Source organism: Trichechus manatus, unplaced genomic scaffold (genome assembly GCF_000243295.1).
Source record: "Trichechus manatus latirostris isolate Lorelei unplaced genomic scaffold, TriManLat1.0 scaffold00130, whole genome shotgun sequence".
In the NCBI taxonomy this organism is placed as follows: domain Eukaryota; kingdom Metazoa; phylum Chordata; class Mammalia; order Sirenia; family Trichechidae; genus Trichechus; species Trichechus manatus.
The window spans coordinates 903,714-920,492 of NW_004444066.1; the positions used below are offsets into that span (position 1 = coordinate 903,714).

Here is a 16,779-nt window from a genome sequence, read left to right on the forward strand (position 1 = left end):
ATGACCTCATTTGGTGTTTATTAACAATGAACCAACAGAATACAGATATGGGGGGAGACACCAGGAGAGAGATGGGTGCAGAGGCAGGGCAGGACCCATAGGCCACAGCTAAGAGGGTGCCCTGCCCCCATGGAGAATGCCTTGTGTGAGAGGCCTGGCCAGGCCTGTTCCACCCTCACTGTCCTCTCTCTGGGAAAAAGGTACCCAAGGGCAGACCCGCCTACACCTGGGGGTTGAAGGTGCCAAGGCCTCTGGTCACAGGCCTGGGATGCTGGCTGCCCTCTTCTCTCTGCCTCCACCTCCATACGTGGGCCCAGGGTGGGCAGCATTGGATAGACAGCCACGTGGGGGGGGGGCCATCTCAGAGTCTCTTAGATGCCCACCTTTGCCATTCACAGGCAAAGCCAGCTGACAGGCAGCGTCTGGGTTGGAGGAGGGAGTGAGGTCAAGGGCCAGGACACGGGAGCAGGGAGGAGAGGGGCCCTGGGATTTGACTATGACCCCTCATTCTCACCTTCACAGCTTGTGCAGTGAGGCCACCTGACCCCTTCCTAAACATGGCCCAGGGCTCCCTGGCCCCCATCCAGGGCTGTGATCCAGTGAGTGAAGTGGGTGCTCACATCCCACCCCACCCCATGCCGTCCCAGCTCCGGCCAAGAGCACCGCTTACCTGATCCCCACAGGCCTCCCACTTCCCTCTGCCCCCCAGCACACAGACCCAGAATAATATTCTACCTAAAACACAACCAGATCATGCAAATACCCTGCCTGCCGGCCCCTGGGTCCCAACTCCCATCCATGCTCAATGGATGAAAAGCCTCTTGTAACCTGGTAACACCTACTCCTCCAGCCACTCTGCCTCCGGCAGGCAGGTCAGCCTCCTCCAGGCTCAGAGGAGGCTCTTCCCTACTTCCCTCCTCCACACCTCTGTGGGGCCTTGCTTGCTGCCCAGAGGCCCTCCCCACCCTGCCCTCCTCTCTCTCCAAACCTTCCCCTCCTCCAGAGCCCTGCCAGGTCTCACCCACCTCCTTCAACCTGGCCTGTGCACGTGAACCCCAAGTGCTTTCCCTCTACTTAACTAACCTTCGATGCCCGGGGCCTCTGGCTGCCCTGAATCTCCCTACCGCAGCTCGGGTTGTGTTGAAGTATGTGAGGACAGGCTCCCCAGAGAAAAGAGGGGGCTGCTCTCTAAACAGAGATGGGTGGTGCTGGCTGCCACATGGGAAAGGGAGCTGGCTGGACAAAACGCCTGGGGTCAAGTCCTCTCTGATGTGTGACCCTGGGCAAGTCCCCTCTCTCCAGCCTCAGTTTGTCCATCTGTACAGTGAGGGTTGGACTGGATCATCTCGGCTTTGAATGGTGAGTGTGTCTGTGTGTGAGAGGGAGAGAGAGAGTGTGTGTGTGTGTGGGGTGTGTGTGTGTGGGTGTGGGGGGGGGGTGGGGGGGTGGAGAGGGGTGACAGAGGTCTGAGGAGAGGCAGAGACCACAGGAACAACTTGCACTGGGGGACACGGCAACCTCCCACAGCCTCTGGCTTCTCCGAACACCAGAGCGCGCGGCTGCCCCGCACAGTCCCTGGACAGGCCTGCCAGGCCTGGCCAGGGCTTCTGTCTGCCTGGAGGCAACTGCCTGCCGCCTCACATCATGGACTCCTCTTCCTCGGCAATCTCGCGGTCCACCTCGATGGCCGTGTTCTCAAAGCTGGTGATGCCTCCGTACTTGCGCATGTGCACCATCAGTGGCTTGGGCGACTGGCTCCCGGCCAGCGTCGCCACGTACATGCCTGTCCGGTTCTCCTCCAGTGATGGGCCCCAGTCCATGGCCGGCCTGCTGGCCTGCTGGAGCCGCTGCGGGCAGAGCAACCACAGCAGTAAGAACTGTGGTGTTCGGAAGCACCCTGCCAAGACCTGACCACCTGGTTGAGTCCTTACAGCAACTCCAGAGGGCTGGAGGTGGCCCTATTATTTCCCCAGGGAGTGATTCGAGCTCACCCCTTGATGTGAATCCTACTCTGACGCTTACAAGTCAGATGGCCCTTGGGCATGACACATACGTACTCAGTGCTCTGCTTGGTCCTTAACTTGGGAATAATGATCCCCTCATAGGGCTGTATAGGAATCCCCGGGGGGCGTAAACGGTTAAGCACTTGACTACTAACTGAAAGGTTGGCGGTTCAAACCCACACAGAGGCACCTTGGAAGTAAGGCCTGGCAATCTGCTTCTGAAATGTCACAGCCTTGAAAACCTTATGGAATGTGGTTCTACTCTGCACACATAGGGTCCCCATGAGTCTGAATCAACTTGGAGGCAACTAACAACAGCGGGCTGTTGTGAGGACAATGAGGTGATGCTTTAGCACCGTGCCTGGGATGTTGTTGCTGTTGTTAGCTGCTGCTGAGTCGGTCCCTAACTCATGACCACCCATGTACAACGGGTCTGGAACGTTGTGATCCACAGGGTTTCCACTGGGATGTTGTTGCTGTTGTTAGCTGCTGCTGAGTCGGTCCCTAACTCATGACCACCCATGTACAACGGGTCTGGAACGTTGTGATCCACAGGGTTTCCACTGGCTGATTTTTGGAAGTAGCTTGCTAGGCCTTTCTTCCTAGTCCATCTTATTCTGGAAGCTCTGCTGAAGCCTGTCCAGCATCATAGCAACATACACGCCTCCACTGATAGACAGGTGCACTGACCGGGAATTGAACCTAGGTCTCCCGCATGGAAGGCAAGAATTCTCCCACTAAACCACCACTGCCTCACTGGAACTGTGGCTAACAACCCAAACTATCCAACCCATTGCCATCAAGTCGATTCTGACTCATAGCAACCCTATAGGACAGAGCAGAGCTGCCCCATAGTGTTTCCAAGGAGCGGCAGTGACGGGTGCAGTCGAACTGCCAACCTTCTAGTTAGCAGCTGTTGCTCTTAACCCCTGTACCACTAGGGCCCCAGACCAGGGTAGGAGCCGATAAAGAGTGGGTTTTGCCATGACTTCACTGTGAGCCACTTCTCTGAGCATCAGAAGGTCAATCCAGGAGCTTACTCCAGGCCCCTACCCCTAAATGGTGAATCCTAAGCGGCTAGGGAAGAAGCCCTGGTGGCGCAGTGGTTAAGTGCTCAGCTACTAACCAAAAGGTCAGCAATTCAAACCCACCAGCCCTCGGCGCAAGAAAGATGTGGCAGTCTGCTTCCATAAAGGTTTACAGCCTTGGAAACCCTCTGGGGCAGTTCTACTCTGTCCTACAGGGTCACTGTAAGTCAGAATCGACTTGACAGCAGTGGGTTTGGTTTTTTTGGAAGGGGCTGAGGGCTTCTGGCAAAGAACCCAGACTGGGAGAACTGAGATGGGGACAGTAGCTGGGCCTCCCAGGTCCCTTCCAGTCCTGGCATTCTGTCTTGTTCTGACTCTGAGGTCCGACCTTCCCCTCTCCAAGCCCCGGTTTCCGTGGAAGGAGGGAGCTGACTAAGATGATGACCAACCCCGGACATTCTAGGATTTCCTATTTCTCAAACTTCAAACCACATTCCCAAAGCCCACTGCCTGCCCTGCCAGAGAGGAGAGCTCTCAGACCCTTACAGAAAGGCAGGCAACCAGCATTAAGTGGAGCCCTACTGGGTACGGGTTGCAAAGGAGATAATGTGGGTAATGCCCTTAGCCAGGGGCTAGCACAGCTTGTTCTCAAAGCATGGTGGCATTTATTAACAGTATGTTACTCCACTGCTTAGAAACCCACCAGGGTCTTCTCATCTCACTTAAAATAAAATCCGAAGTGCTCACACGGCCTACATGGCCTGGCCCATGGCTACTCCCCTGACCTCAGCCCCCACTTCTCTCCCTCCACTCACTCTGCTCCAGTCACACCTGCCTCTTTGCTGTTCTCAAACAGCCAGCTCCTCCTGCCTCAGGGCCTTTGCACGGATTGGGTCAGCCCTTCTGCCTGGAATGCTCTCCCCTAGATATCCACATGGATCATCCTATCCCTTTAGTCAAGTCTCCGTCACCTCCTCAGAGTGGCCTTCCCTGGTCACCTTTGCTGAAATACCATCCTCCATCACTCTGTATTTCTATACTCTGCTTTTTTTTTCTTTCTTTAAATATAGCACTTACCACTACCTTTATGCATTAATTTGTTGATTGCCTGTCTCCTGCATTAAAATACAAGCTCCTTGAGAGCAAGCACTTGTCTTTGCTTCCAGCTGAACTGAACACTAGAGCCTAGACCACGGCTTCTCAGCCTGTGCACTAGTCACATTTGAGGCTGGATAATTCTCTGCTGTGGGGGCTATTCTGCGCATTAAAGGATGTTTAGCAGCATCCCTGACCTCTGCCCACTAGAAGCCAATAGTAAAACTCACCCTGCCCTCCCTATAGCAACTAAAAATGTCTCCAGACAATGCCAAATGTCCTCTGGGGGTAAAATCACCGCCAGTGAGAACTCTTGGGCTAGAGTTGAGCCCTCCCATGTTCCATTTCAGAGCTAAGTGTTGGCTTATATAATCTCTACGTTATCCCTATGCAACCAACTGCCATCAAGCTCGTTCCGACTCATGGCGATCCCATGTGTGTCAGAGTAGAACTGTGCTCCTTTGGGTTTTTAAAGGCTGATTTTTCAGAAGTAGACTGCTAGGCCTTTCTTCCGAGGAGCCTCTGGGTAGAGTTGAACCTCCGACCTTTCGGTTACCAACCAAGCATGTTAACCATTTGTATCACCCAGGGACTCTATATCCTTGTTACTTTTACCCTCCATCTCCACAGATACTATCTGAAACTAAAGCTCAGAGAGGTTAGTTAAGTTGGCCAGTGTCACAGAGGGTGGGAAGTGGTGGCACTGGGACTTGAATCCAGGCAGTCTGCTCCCATGCTGGACTTTTTAAATATTCTGCTTTTCCACTTCCCACAATCCTGAGTACGTTGATGAGCTCATTTTCTTCTCACAGCAAGTCTATCAGTAGGCACCACTGTCCCCATTTTAAAGATGGAGAAACTGAGGTTCAGAGAGGTACTGTAACTTGCCTAGGGTCAAGCTGCTGCAAATGGCAGAACCTGGATTCAGACTCTAGTGAGTTGGTGCTGGCAGCCCTGGGCTCAGAAGGCGGTGCTCCTAAGCTGGCAATGACTCTTTGCAGCGCTCACACCACACCCCCATCAACATGCCCAGTGGCCGCCGGGAAGCCCAGCATTCCCAGCAGCTCACTAGAAAGCTTGAGGACCATTAGCCTCCTGGGAGCTGGAGCCTTCTTCCCTGAGCAATTCCCTCCACCCCCAGGACACCAGGACACCTTCTCCTCCTTTGCTTTACAGACACCGTGGCTCTCAAGAGAGGAGATAAGTCCTTCCTTTAGTAACACAGGTGGGGCTCCTGAGGCTCACAGAAGGGTTTTCCCCAAGTCACACAACAGCTGGAGGCCGGGCAATGGCTGAACTCAGGGTGTGGTCTGGAGGACAAGACTACAGCCATTTCTACCAGGGCCAGGGAGGAGCTCTAAGCGTCTCTCTGAGTGGGGACATGAAGGTGGGGACAGGGACAGCTGAGGGGCAGTGGAGCTTTATCGGGGATGGTGAGACTGGGGGTCTGATTTACACTTGCTGATTTCCATGGTGTAAATATCCCCACTGTTGTCAGTTTCACGCTATTCAATTCCTGAATAATTATCAATTAGCTGTCCTGAACCAATTCTAGCTGGCTCCAGTCCTAGGGCTTCCTGGGCTCTCTCCAGGCCCCAGCAGGCTTACTCCAGGACTGCCCACTACGACAGCCTCTTGCCACCAGAGGGCTCCACGCTCAAGGCCACAGAAGTGGAAGGCTCAGTGTACAGAGGGCACCCTTCACCTCACTTTCAGGAGGCTCAGAGAGGGGCAGGATCTTGTAGTGGTCACACAGCATGTCAGCTGGCCCACAAAGGGTCACTACTCCCATCTTCCAAGGCCTGTGGATCCCCGTGCCAAACAGCTTGCACTCTCTAAGCTTTCTGGGTCTCTCCACAAAGCCCTAGCCATGGGCAGGGCTCACACCATCATTCCATCCCAGGCCACACATGGGTCACAGCAGGGCTCCTGGACAGGAGGAGGGTGACAGCCCACTCCCTGGGGTCCCTCAATGTTGAGTCCCAAAGGGAACTCTGGGCTGGTGACCCGAGTATGATTCCTGACCCCTGCCCTACTCACTGTGGGACCTTGGGCAAGTCCTTTGTCTTTGTAGGTTTCCCCAAGACATATGGAGATTGGCCAATATCAGCGGTCTTTGGAATTTGCCCTCCTTCAGAGGCCCCATGTGGTATGAGGGGCCACAGGGCAGGACTCTAGCCCCGGAGCCTGCCTAAGTCCAAGCATGTCTTAGCTGACATGGTTCAGGCTAAAAGAAGTTCGCAAAGGCCTGCAGAGGGATTGGTGCCTGGAGAAGGTAAGGTATGTTTCTGTTCTATTGCGTGCGCGAAGGGCAGGACCACACGTCGGGGAGGCTGGGGGTGGAGGGAGGTGGAGCAGACTCACCTCCCAGAGCGAGCCCTCCTCTCGGAGCACAGCCACCAGCATGCCAGCTGGGATCATGAGGCAGGACAGCAGGCCCATCAGGATGCCCAGCAGCTCCGCCCAGGCTGGGAAGCGGTAGCTGCCATACTCTGAGGGCTGGTACTTGACGATGCTATACACCAGCAGGCCCTGCGGGACGGGGACTCACAGCATCACAGTGGGCCACAGACAGGCCCCAGGACTTGGGATAGCCCAGGTATGAGCTAACGTAAGGCCTAAGATAGCTCGGCCTAGGGCCACCCCAAGATGTGAGAAAGCTCAGCCCAGAGCCACCCAGTGTCTGAGAAGGCCCAGCCGTAAACTACACCAGGACCCAAGATGGTCCAGGCTTAGAGCTTTGGCAAGGCCTGAGATGGCCCAGCTCTGAATAACCTGGATGCCTGAGATGTCCTATCCCTGAGCTGCTCCAACCCCAAGACCCAAGAAGTGGCCCTGAGGCCCTGAGGCCATGAGGCCTGAGAAAGCCCCACCCATTTTGCCAACCATGGGGCTAGGCCCAGGACAGCTACAAAAGCTGGGGGACATGAAGGGGGCGGGGAGTAGACCAGGATCCTGGTGCCCACCCACCCCTCAGCCCTGACAGAGGCTCCCCTCGGGCCAAGGCAGCCCTACCAGACTGAATGTCCAGAGGGGACCCCTGCTCTTAGCCCTGGGGTCCCAGCCGGCAACCTTCCCTCCCACCCCGATTACCAGGAGCGTGGCTGGGGACAGGAACAGCCAGCAGGCCCTGAAGTAGAGGCCGGGCTTAAAGCCTAGCATCATGTGGATGTCGCGGCAGAATCTCTGGATACCTGCACAGGGGAGGGGAGGAGGAATGGCCCCACCCACAGGCCCACAAGACCCACAGCCCCTCCTCCAACTCAGCTGCCCCTGCCAGAAACCCTGGACCCAGGGACCAGGGACCCAGTTGCAGAGGGACTCCAGGGGAGACTCCCACTCCCTTACTGTGGGGAGCCTTGGCACTGCCTCCCACAGCCCTTCTCACCATACACCCGGGTGACGGCGAGGCACGTCGTGATCACCACCACCATTAGCCCAAAGCTGGCGCTGTAGTCATCCAGAAGGACCAGCCAGTACATGCCCCCCTGGAACATAAGTCACAGCTCTGGGGTCCCTCATCCAGCCTCGTTTTCTGCTGCAGCCCCCTTCTCCAAGCAGGAAGAGGGCAGGCAAGCAGCCAGGTCAGCTGAGAGAGCAAGATGTTGCTGGTCTGACAGCTGAGCCCTTTATGTGCACCATCTTATTCAATTTTCACAACAACCTATACACTGAATCCCCATTTTATTGATGGGGAAATACAGGCTCAGAGACATTAAGTCACTTGTCCTGAGGTCACTCAGCCAAGTACAGGAGCAAAGTTTCTATCCAAGTCGTTCAGACTTCAAAGCCCAGACTCATAATCATAAGGCCAGGCTGCCTGCCCCTCCTCGGGAGGTGGGCGGGGCCTGGGTGGCGTAAGGGTCTCCCAAAGAGGAAGGTGCAGGTGGCTCAGTGTTTGCTCAGCCTAGCAAGAGACACTGCTACAGGCATCTGCCCCAGCCTCACCCTGGCCGGCCACCCGCCCCGCAGCACCACTTACATCCGTGGTAAGGATCAGCCCCATCAGGTACATGGCCACACACATGAGCCCAGAGAACACAGCTTTCTTGGGCCGCAGGTAGTAAGGGAACTCGTCCGTCACAGCTGTCACGATGGTCTCCAGAAAGGCAAACTGGAAGGGGATGGATTGGGGGTTAGAGTTCTGCCCCCACCACACACACACACTCACACATCCACTCACACACACAAACGCTCACACACATGCATTCACACTCACTCACACACTCACACGCACTCATACACTCACTCAGACCCTCACATGCACTCACACTTGGTTCACACAAACACTATTCACACCCTGAGAGCCCACTGGTGTGTGGACAAGGCTCACCTGGCTGTCCAAGCCCAGAGTCAGAAGCATGAAGAAGAAGAGGAAGGACCAGAAAGGCGACAGAGGCAGCATGGTCATGGCCTGCGGGTAGACAACAAAGGCCAGGCCGGGGCCTGGGGCCAAGGGCACAAGGGGTCAGCAGCCTGGGGCACACGGCAGCCCCACATCCACACGCATAGTCACTGACACCCACTGGGGCACACTCATTTAACCAACCCAGAGATGTATGCTCATTGCACACTTCCTACACTTTCTCAATTCCTAGGACATAGGCTGGCACATTGTAGGTACTCAATAAACACAGGTTGGTAGAATAAATGTATTAATAACGTGCACACAAATAAATACAAGACCCAAATCTAGAACCTCATTTAAATACAATTATGTACACAGTCATTTGCACCAACAATTCCACTAACACATATATTTATATATATCCATTGGCACAGCCACACGACACACTGATTCACAAGATCATTTGCACGTAGACATCCTGACACTGATATGACTCATTTGGACAAACAAAGCAAAACACACAACACAATCTCATACACAGACTGGTTTACCTCCTCACCCAGATTGACGCGCACTCATCTGCCCATCCGCTCCTTTGCACATGGACATCCAGAGACCAGCTAAGACACACTGGGTTTTGCACATACAGGTGTGTGCACATATGTGTGCACACACACACAACCACGGCACATCCATCACAACCTTGCTGGTCCACACATACGCTCACTTGCCCAGCCCTGGCTATGCCCCAACACGCACCCTCACCCCACCAGGGCCCGGCAGCCTGCCCACCTGCTTTGGCTACTTGGTCCACAGGCACGCCCAGCTCCTGAGACATGTAGCCCAGCACAGAGAAGATGGCGAAGCCAGCCAGAATGCTGGTGATGGCATTGCCCAGCGTGACGATGAAGGTGTCTCTGCCAGCAGAAGTCCAGGCACAGGCCAGGGTGAGCCAGCCCCGCCCTCACTCCATGAGGCCCCCCCCCCCTCGGCAGCCACTGTCCTCTCCCCCTCACCCCTGGGGTCTGGGAGGCTGCAGGCACTGACCTATAGATGTTCTGGTGAAATGTGTTGTAGGATGCAAAGGTGAGGAGACCCCCGAAGCCCACACCCAGGGAGTAGAAGATCTGAAGGGCAGCCTCGATCCACACCTGTGCCGAGGAAGGACGGAGAGGGAGGACAAAGGGAAGGGATGGTGTGCAGTAGCGTCCATGGGGCCAAGGAAAGAGAAGAGAGGGGTTGGGGTGAGAGACAGGGGACACGAGACTTCGAGGTGAGGAGTCTGGCTCACAAGTCACATGGCTAGGAGCAAGTGCCTGCTCCAACACTTATACTGCAGGACTCGGGCAAGTACCTTCCCCTCTCTGGGCCTCAGTTTCCCTACCCAGGGTCTAGAAAATGATCTCTAAGCTTGGCCCAGTTCTGAAAGAAGTATTGTTTAATGTAAATTTTTCAGTAGATTCATATTGACAAAAATACCACGTAATCCCTTTACTTTCTCCCCGGAGTCAGAGGGACCTAGACTTGGATCCCAGCTTCACCACTTTCTACTGTATAGCCTGGGCAAGCCACATTGCCTCTCTGGACCTCAGGTCCCTCTTCTGTAGTGGGGGGATAGTACCAGTACCTACTTCCTAGGGTGGTACCAGTTGCTGTCAAGTTGATTCTGACTTATGGCGACCTCATGTGTGTCAGAGCAGAACTGTGCTCCATAAGGCTTTCAAGGGCTGAGTCTTTGGAAGTAGATTGCCAGGGCTTTCTTCCAAGGTGCCTCTGGGTGGACTCAAAATTCCAACATTTCAGTTGCAGCTATCGTGGAAACCATCTATACCACCCAGGAACTCTCATAGGATGGTAGTAAGGATTAAGTGACTACACATCTGCAAATTGGTAGAGCAGGGTCAGACACACAGTCATGGTCAATAAATAATAAATGTTATGTGTCATTATCATTATTATTATCATTATTATTATTAACGCTCTCCTTGAGGTTGTGGAGTCAGATTTGGTTTGAAATCCCAGCTCTGCCATTCCCTCGTTGTGTGACCCTAGCCTTATCACTAACTCATCTGAGCCTCAGTTTCTTCATCTATACAATGGGGAAAATTATGTCTACATCATGGGGTTATTAAGAATAATAAATGAAACAGACACACAGAAAGTGCCTAGCAGTGGATGCTCACCACATGGACGATTCCTACCCTTTCAGCCTGCTCCCGCCTTTCCCACTCCCTCCCCGACCTTAGCCCTGAGGGCCTCACCTTGGAAGACAGCAGGTAGTGGAACTGGGGGGTCAGATAAAACTGGATGCCCTTCCAGGCTCCGGGAAGGGTGACTCCACGAACCAGCAGCATGAGCAGGATGAGGTAGGGGAATGTGGCCGTGAAATACACCACCTGAGACCACGGGTGGGGAGTGAGGGCTCGTCCTCCTGAAATCCCCATCTTGGTTATTCCGCCTCCCTACCCTTCATCTCAGCTAAGCTGAGAATCAACCATCATCCATGATGCTTCTCTTTCCATCCCTCCTTCCCTCCCTCCCTCCATTCTTCTCTCCTTCCACATATCCAACCCATCAGCAAAGTCCTGTCACTCTGCTTCCAAAGACCATCCCAAATCCATCCACTCCATCTTCTTGCAGGCCTGGTCCAGGCCGCCATCATCACTTGCCTGGATGATTATAGGAGCCTCCCTGTGGTCCCCCACTCTCCTGCCCCCAACCCCCACCCGCAAACTCAGTTCTCGTGATCATCAGACAGTCAACATTCCCAAACTCCTCTCTGCCCTTCCTCCTTCTTTTCCCATAGCTCCAGCCACTCCCCTCCACCAACACTATCAAGTCCCAACATCTTTGCTTGGCTCAGCCATGATTACCTTTCCTCTCTTTCTAAATGGTTTCTATTCTGTCTTTTTAGTCTTCCTTTTAATGACTCTATACCTCTTGGACAACACTTCTCAGCACTTTGCAGAAGGACAAGTTCTAATTTATAAAAGATTGAGTAAACTCAAGTCTTTCTGAAATAGTTTTATCACCTTCCCACTCCTTCATAACCTAAAGTGGACATCTGCAGCTTTGCCCTCCCAGCATCTAGTTCACCTTCTTCAGATAACAGTACCCCGACTTCCCCTAGATGGGGTTGACTCTATCGCCAGCTCCAGGGGTGGGCACACGACCCAGGCCCAGCCAATCAGATCACTCCACTCTCCTGGCTAAAGTGATTGGTTCAGGGATGGGTACATGATCTAGCTTACCCAATGAGACTCAACTCTAGGCATTTACAAACTACAGGGGAAGAGAATTCTATGTTAAGCAGATAAAATGCAAGCCCAGAGCTTTTCCCTAACCACATGGAGAAATGCAGCCTGAGAAGAAGCTAGTCTGGAGGAAAGCATTCCTGAGAAACTATGAGAGTCAAATTCCTAATAATATCCCTCTAACACCTAGATCCAGCTATGCCTGACGTACAGGCTCTGGACTTTCCAATTGAGTGTGACAACTGGATTCCAGTTATTTGCATCTCAAAGAGCCCTAACTCACATAACCTACATCCAAATACTCAATGAACATTTGCTGGGTCCCTCCAAAGTGCTGAGCGCTAAGTAAGGAAACAAACTTGAATAACATATGGGTCCTGCCCTTGACAAATTTCTAGTCTAGTCAACCAGCCTCGCCCACCATACATCCTCATCTCCACATCATTCCTCAGGCAGTGCACCTCCTTCCAATTTGGATGCCCTTTCCCTCCCCATCTTTCCGGTTGAAATCTGTTCACCCTTTCAAGCTCAGTTCATGTCCCACCTCCTCCACGAAGCCCCCACCCCAGACCTCTGGGGCCTCCTAGGCTTTACCTTGCCTGAAGACTTGACACCCTTGAGTATGCAGAGGAACACAATGAGCCAGGCGAGCAGCAGGCAGAGGCAGAGGTTCCAGCGGATCTCGCCGGGGCTCCCAATACCCTGGCTGCCTTGGATGTGGAGGACGTATCGGCTGTGGGAGACATGCATGGAGTAAATCTGTGTCTAGCCTTTGAGGCTGTACTGGTGATTCTCCACGTGACATCCCTCCTGATCCCTCTATATCCTTCTGCAACCAACTCTGTGCCCAGGAGGCTGGTCTCTACACCACACAGGTTCCCTGCCTCTTTGACTTCCATGGGGGTTTGGCCAATGACAGGCATCAGCAGGAGACTGGAGGGTGGGAGGAGTGAAGGGTCGGGGTATTTACATGCATACGTGTACACACACACCATCCAAGTTCTGGACCTGGTTTCATTCTTCTGCAGCCACAGGTCCTGTTGGGCAGGCCCTCTTCCAAGGCTCCAATATTCCCCTGGTTCCAGTAACACGGTTTCCTACCCTTGCCTCTTTGGTTTAGGGGAGAGAATAGCTCTCCCTATCGCTAGTCCCTGGTGCCTCACCATTCCTTGTTGATCTCCTTAACTTCTGTAAAGGCCTTTCATTAAACTCTCTTTAGTTAGACCTTTTGAGAGTGCCATCTGCTTCCTCCCTGCACCCTGACAGAAGCAGTCAGCCATGGCATTTCCATGGAGACCCCCAGCAGCTGCCAATGACCATGTCTCATTCTTTGGCTTCAAGCTGCAGACCTGAGCCAGTCCTTCCTTCTGGTCAGACATACTCTTCAGCAGGTACAGGCACTTGGATGGATTTGGAATGGACAAATGAATGAACTGTGTAATAAAGCCAGGCTGGAGATCAAGACATGGGCCCATTGAGGGGAAATTCCTAACAGCAGCCCTTTGCAGGTAAAGGGTTGAGGGTATCTGGTCTATGTCCTCTGGACAGCCAGTGGCCCCTACCCAGGGACCAGAGTACTCTGGATTATTCTAGAACAGGATCAGAATCTGGAGTCCTGGGCTCCCTGTCCCTGCCACTAGCTACTGAGCAAGACTCTGGATCTTGTTTTCTCAGCTATAAAGTGTGAGACAGGATGGGTTTATGGTCAGTGATGTCTCACTGTAAAACCCTTTACCAGCATTACTTGTTTAATCCTCACAACAATCCATTACTGTATTATAGTATTATCTCTCCTAGTGGATGAATGGGAGATAGTTCTTACTATGTATGATTCAGGCCCTATGCTAAGGGTTTACCTAGTCATACAGTAGGTACTCAATAAACATTTATTGAAAGAATGAATGAGTGAGTGAGTGACTAAAAACATCCTAAGAAGTAGATACCAATAGTATGCCCTTTTAAAGAGAAGAAAACTGAAGCTCTAAAAGGTTACTATTACTGCTATCATCATCATCAGCTAGCATTTATTGAGCATTTACTATCCACCAGGCTGAACTGTACAATTTATATGGATTCTTTCTTTTAATCCACATAACAACCTCCGAAATAGCTCCTATTATCACCCGACCCCCATTTTAACGATGAAGCAACAGAAGCCAAATAAATTGTTCAATGTCACACAGCTGGCTAGGTGAATAGCTGGGATTTGAACCCAGAGTCCACCTAACATTAGCACATGAACTGGGCCTTCAAAGTCCATGCTGAGACCTCGGAGATGTCAACTCACTCCTTCCCTTAGCCACCCTTAGCAATGCAGGGGGGAGGGTGTCGCTATCACCAAGGCCTGGGCCTGACCTCCAGTACTCCTCGCTGGGGCTGACGGTGCTGGTGAGGTTGAGGGGCAGAGCCCCGTTGCCACCCTTGGAGCCTCTGTGCTCCAGGCACAGGTCCGTGTTCCACCAGTTGCTGCAGTGCTCCCAGGGCAGGTTGCTGGTAAGCGAGGCCAAGAGGTAGAAGAGGACGTAGGCGATGACCATGTTGTAGTAGATGGCCACCAGGCCTACGATGAGCAGCATGGCCGCGCCGGCACCTGGGGGCAGGGCAGAGGGGCTGCTGGGCTGCTCGGTCAGGCCCTCCTCCCGGCCAGGCTGGATGGTCTCCAGAAAGCCTTGGTGATCTTTCTGGGTCTCCCTCTCTGCCTTGAGGAGAGTGCGATGCAACCGCCCAGCCTCCCCCGGGTCCGACCCACCCCTGGGACCACTGAGGCCTCACCTTTGAAGAGGGGGCTAATTTTCCAGACAGCCAGAGGTCCCAGGCTGGAGAACTGGCCCAGAGAGAGCTCCAGGAAGAAGAGGGGGATGCCGCAGATGGCCAACATGAGGAAGTAGGGCACAAGAAAAGCGCCTGCAGAGGAGGAGGGGAGGTGGCGAGGTCTCAGGAGGGTCAGCCCTCCCCACAGCCCAGCTCGAGCCCTGCCCCTTCCCTGACCCATAGAGACCACCTGGGGCCCTGATGGAGCACCTCTCGCGTGGATTGAGACTGTGTATGCAGGTCTGTCTTCTCTTTTACACCTGGACAACGCTGAGGACCCAAGAGGGTAGGGTAAGGGTTTACTCACCTCTGTAGCCCCCAGTGCCCAGAACAGGGTGGGGCTCAGAGCACAGGAGAAATACTCGCTGAATGAGGGGATGAATAAATGAGTGAATGCATGGGTGAATTCCCCACTGAAGAAAGTGCAAACTCCTCAGTATAGAAATCAATGCCCTTCAGAATCTGGCTCCAATCTGCCTGTCCTCCACCCCTCCCCACGCCACTTGTGGTTTCTCACATTGGTACCCACCTCCTTTAGTGCACTGCCCACCACACACTCCATATGGCTCTGGAAGGGCTGGTGGTCACTCCGGCCAGCTCCCTGAGGGCATGGAGCCTAAGCCAGGCCAATCAGAGACCTTCCCTGCAATTCTATACAGATTTACTCAGAGAGAGGAGCTCTGGCTTTCCAGTGGTGTTACTAAGCATGGGTGAGGATGAGGTCATTCCAGAGTTGTCTGCTGCCATGGCCCCTCCTCACAGCAGGGGGGGTGCTGTCTCAGGACAAAATGAGGTCAGCACACAAGAGCTGAGAAATGGGGAGGGAAAGATCTGTGGCCATTATTGGGTTCCTGGAGTTTCAGAGGCCAGCTCCAGTCCTACATTTTCTAGTCATATAAATTCACCTTTTCTTTGCTTAATCTAGTTTTTTTTTGGGGTTTCTGTCACTTTACCAGCATACAGTTATTTAATATTAGAGTTTGGTAGAGATGAGAGGGGATAGCATGTCCTGGTGAGAGATAATGGCTCTGGAGAAGGCAGTCCTGGGTTGGAATTTTGGGTCTGCCACTGTGTGACCTTGGGTGAGGAACCAGGCCTCTCCAAGCCCCAGTGTCCTGTCATCATAAAGGTACTTGCCCAGGAGGATTGTCATCAGAGTTAAACGAGACGGGGCATGGAAAGCACCAAGCCTGGGGCCTGGCATTCGGCAAGCGCTCAACCCTAGCTATTGTTAATGAGACTTAGAACCGTAGCTGGATGGAGAAACTGGGATAGAAGAGAATTCTGTTAAGATGGGAGGGACGTGGTGTTTGTAGTCTAAGTGGAAGGAACGGGGAGAAGAGGAAAGACTGAAGATTAAAGGGAGAGCAAATGATTGATGGAGCAAGGTTGTGGAGAAGGGGAGTGGAGAGGAAGGGATGGGGAATATTAAGAGCACAGTCATCATTTGACAGGCAGACATAGCCCTGAAGCATGAGCAGAGGCAGCCGCCTCTGCCCATCACTTAGGGCCCAAGAAACGCCCAGCCTTAGGGAGAAAACTATATGGGGTGACCGTCCTGGGGATGGGGTGGGGGGGCTTGAGTGATAAAATGAAACAAGGCAGAGTGAGCTCCCTTTTCCCAGACCCAGGTCATTATAAACCACTTGTAACTAATTCTTCCCAAGGTCATGGAGGAGACAAACTTTACTCTCCCAGAGCCTTGCTCATCACCCTGGTCACCCTCAAGCAGGACCTCAGGCCCATACCTCCCCCGTTGGTGTAGGCTCGATAGGGGAACCGCCAGACATTCCCGAGGCCCACACAGTAGCCGATACAGGACAGCAGGAAGTCCAGCTTGCCCGTCCAGTTCCCCCGGTCAGCAGTAAAGTCCACGTCCAGGTCTACATCACCCTGGTCACTAGGGGTCATCAGCAGGTCCGGGGTGACGGGCTGCCAGTGAGAGACAAGAGAGGTGAGGGAGAAGGGTGAGACCAGGCTGGAACTGTAATCCCAAAACAAGAGTATGGAATTGAGCAGGGCTAAGGGTAAAGACAGGAGTCCCTAGGTGGTGCAAACAGTTAGTGCTTGACTACTGACCAAAAGGCTGGCAGTTCAAATCCACCTAGAGACACCTCAGAAGAAAGGCATGATGATTTACTTCCAAAAAATCAGCCACTGAAAACCCTAAAAACCCTACGGAGCATAGTTCTACTATGAAACACGTGGAATCGCCATGAGTTACAATCAACTCGATGACA

At 53.3% G+C, this 16,779-nt stretch overlaps 1 protein-coding gene across 1 annotated transcript in view; it reads right to left on the minus strand.

Annotated features, from left to right (window-relative positions):
- Positions 1 to 1,445: 1,445 nt before the first annotated feature.
- Positions 1,446 to 16,779, minus strand: part of SLC6A7 (solute carrier family 6 member 7) — a 23,696-nt gene continuing 8,362 nt past the window's right edge. The window contains exons 2-14 of the mRNA XM_004384896.1: positions 16,288 to 16,471; positions 14,501 to 14,632; positions 14,084 to 14,318; positions 12,323 to 12,461; positions 10,736 to 10,870; positions 9,522 to 9,625; positions 9,267 to 9,391; positions 8,460 to 8,572; positions 8,109 to 8,240; positions 7,515 to 7,614; positions 7,220 to 7,320; positions 6,491 to 6,658; positions 1,446 to 1,847 (exon numbers count right to left, since the gene is read on the minus strand). Of these exons, the coding sequence (XP_004384953.1) occupies positions 1,638 to 1,847; positions 6,491 to 6,658; positions 7,220 to 7,320; positions 7,515 to 7,614; positions 8,109 to 8,240; positions 8,460 to 8,572; positions 9,267 to 9,391; positions 9,522 to 9,625; positions 10,736 to 10,870; positions 12,323 to 12,461; positions 14,084 to 14,318; positions 14,501 to 14,632; positions 16,288 to 16,471 (1,878 nt within the window). The 3' untranslated portion in view covers positions 1,446 to 1,637. The remainder of the gene's footprint in view (positions 1,848 to 6,490; positions 6,659 to 7,219; positions 7,321 to 7,514; positions 7,615 to 8,108; positions 8,241 to 8,459; positions 8,573 to 9,266; positions 9,392 to 9,521; positions 9,626 to 10,735; positions 10,871 to 12,322; positions 12,462 to 14,083; positions 14,319 to 14,500; positions 14,633 to 16,287; positions 16,472 to 16,779) is intronic.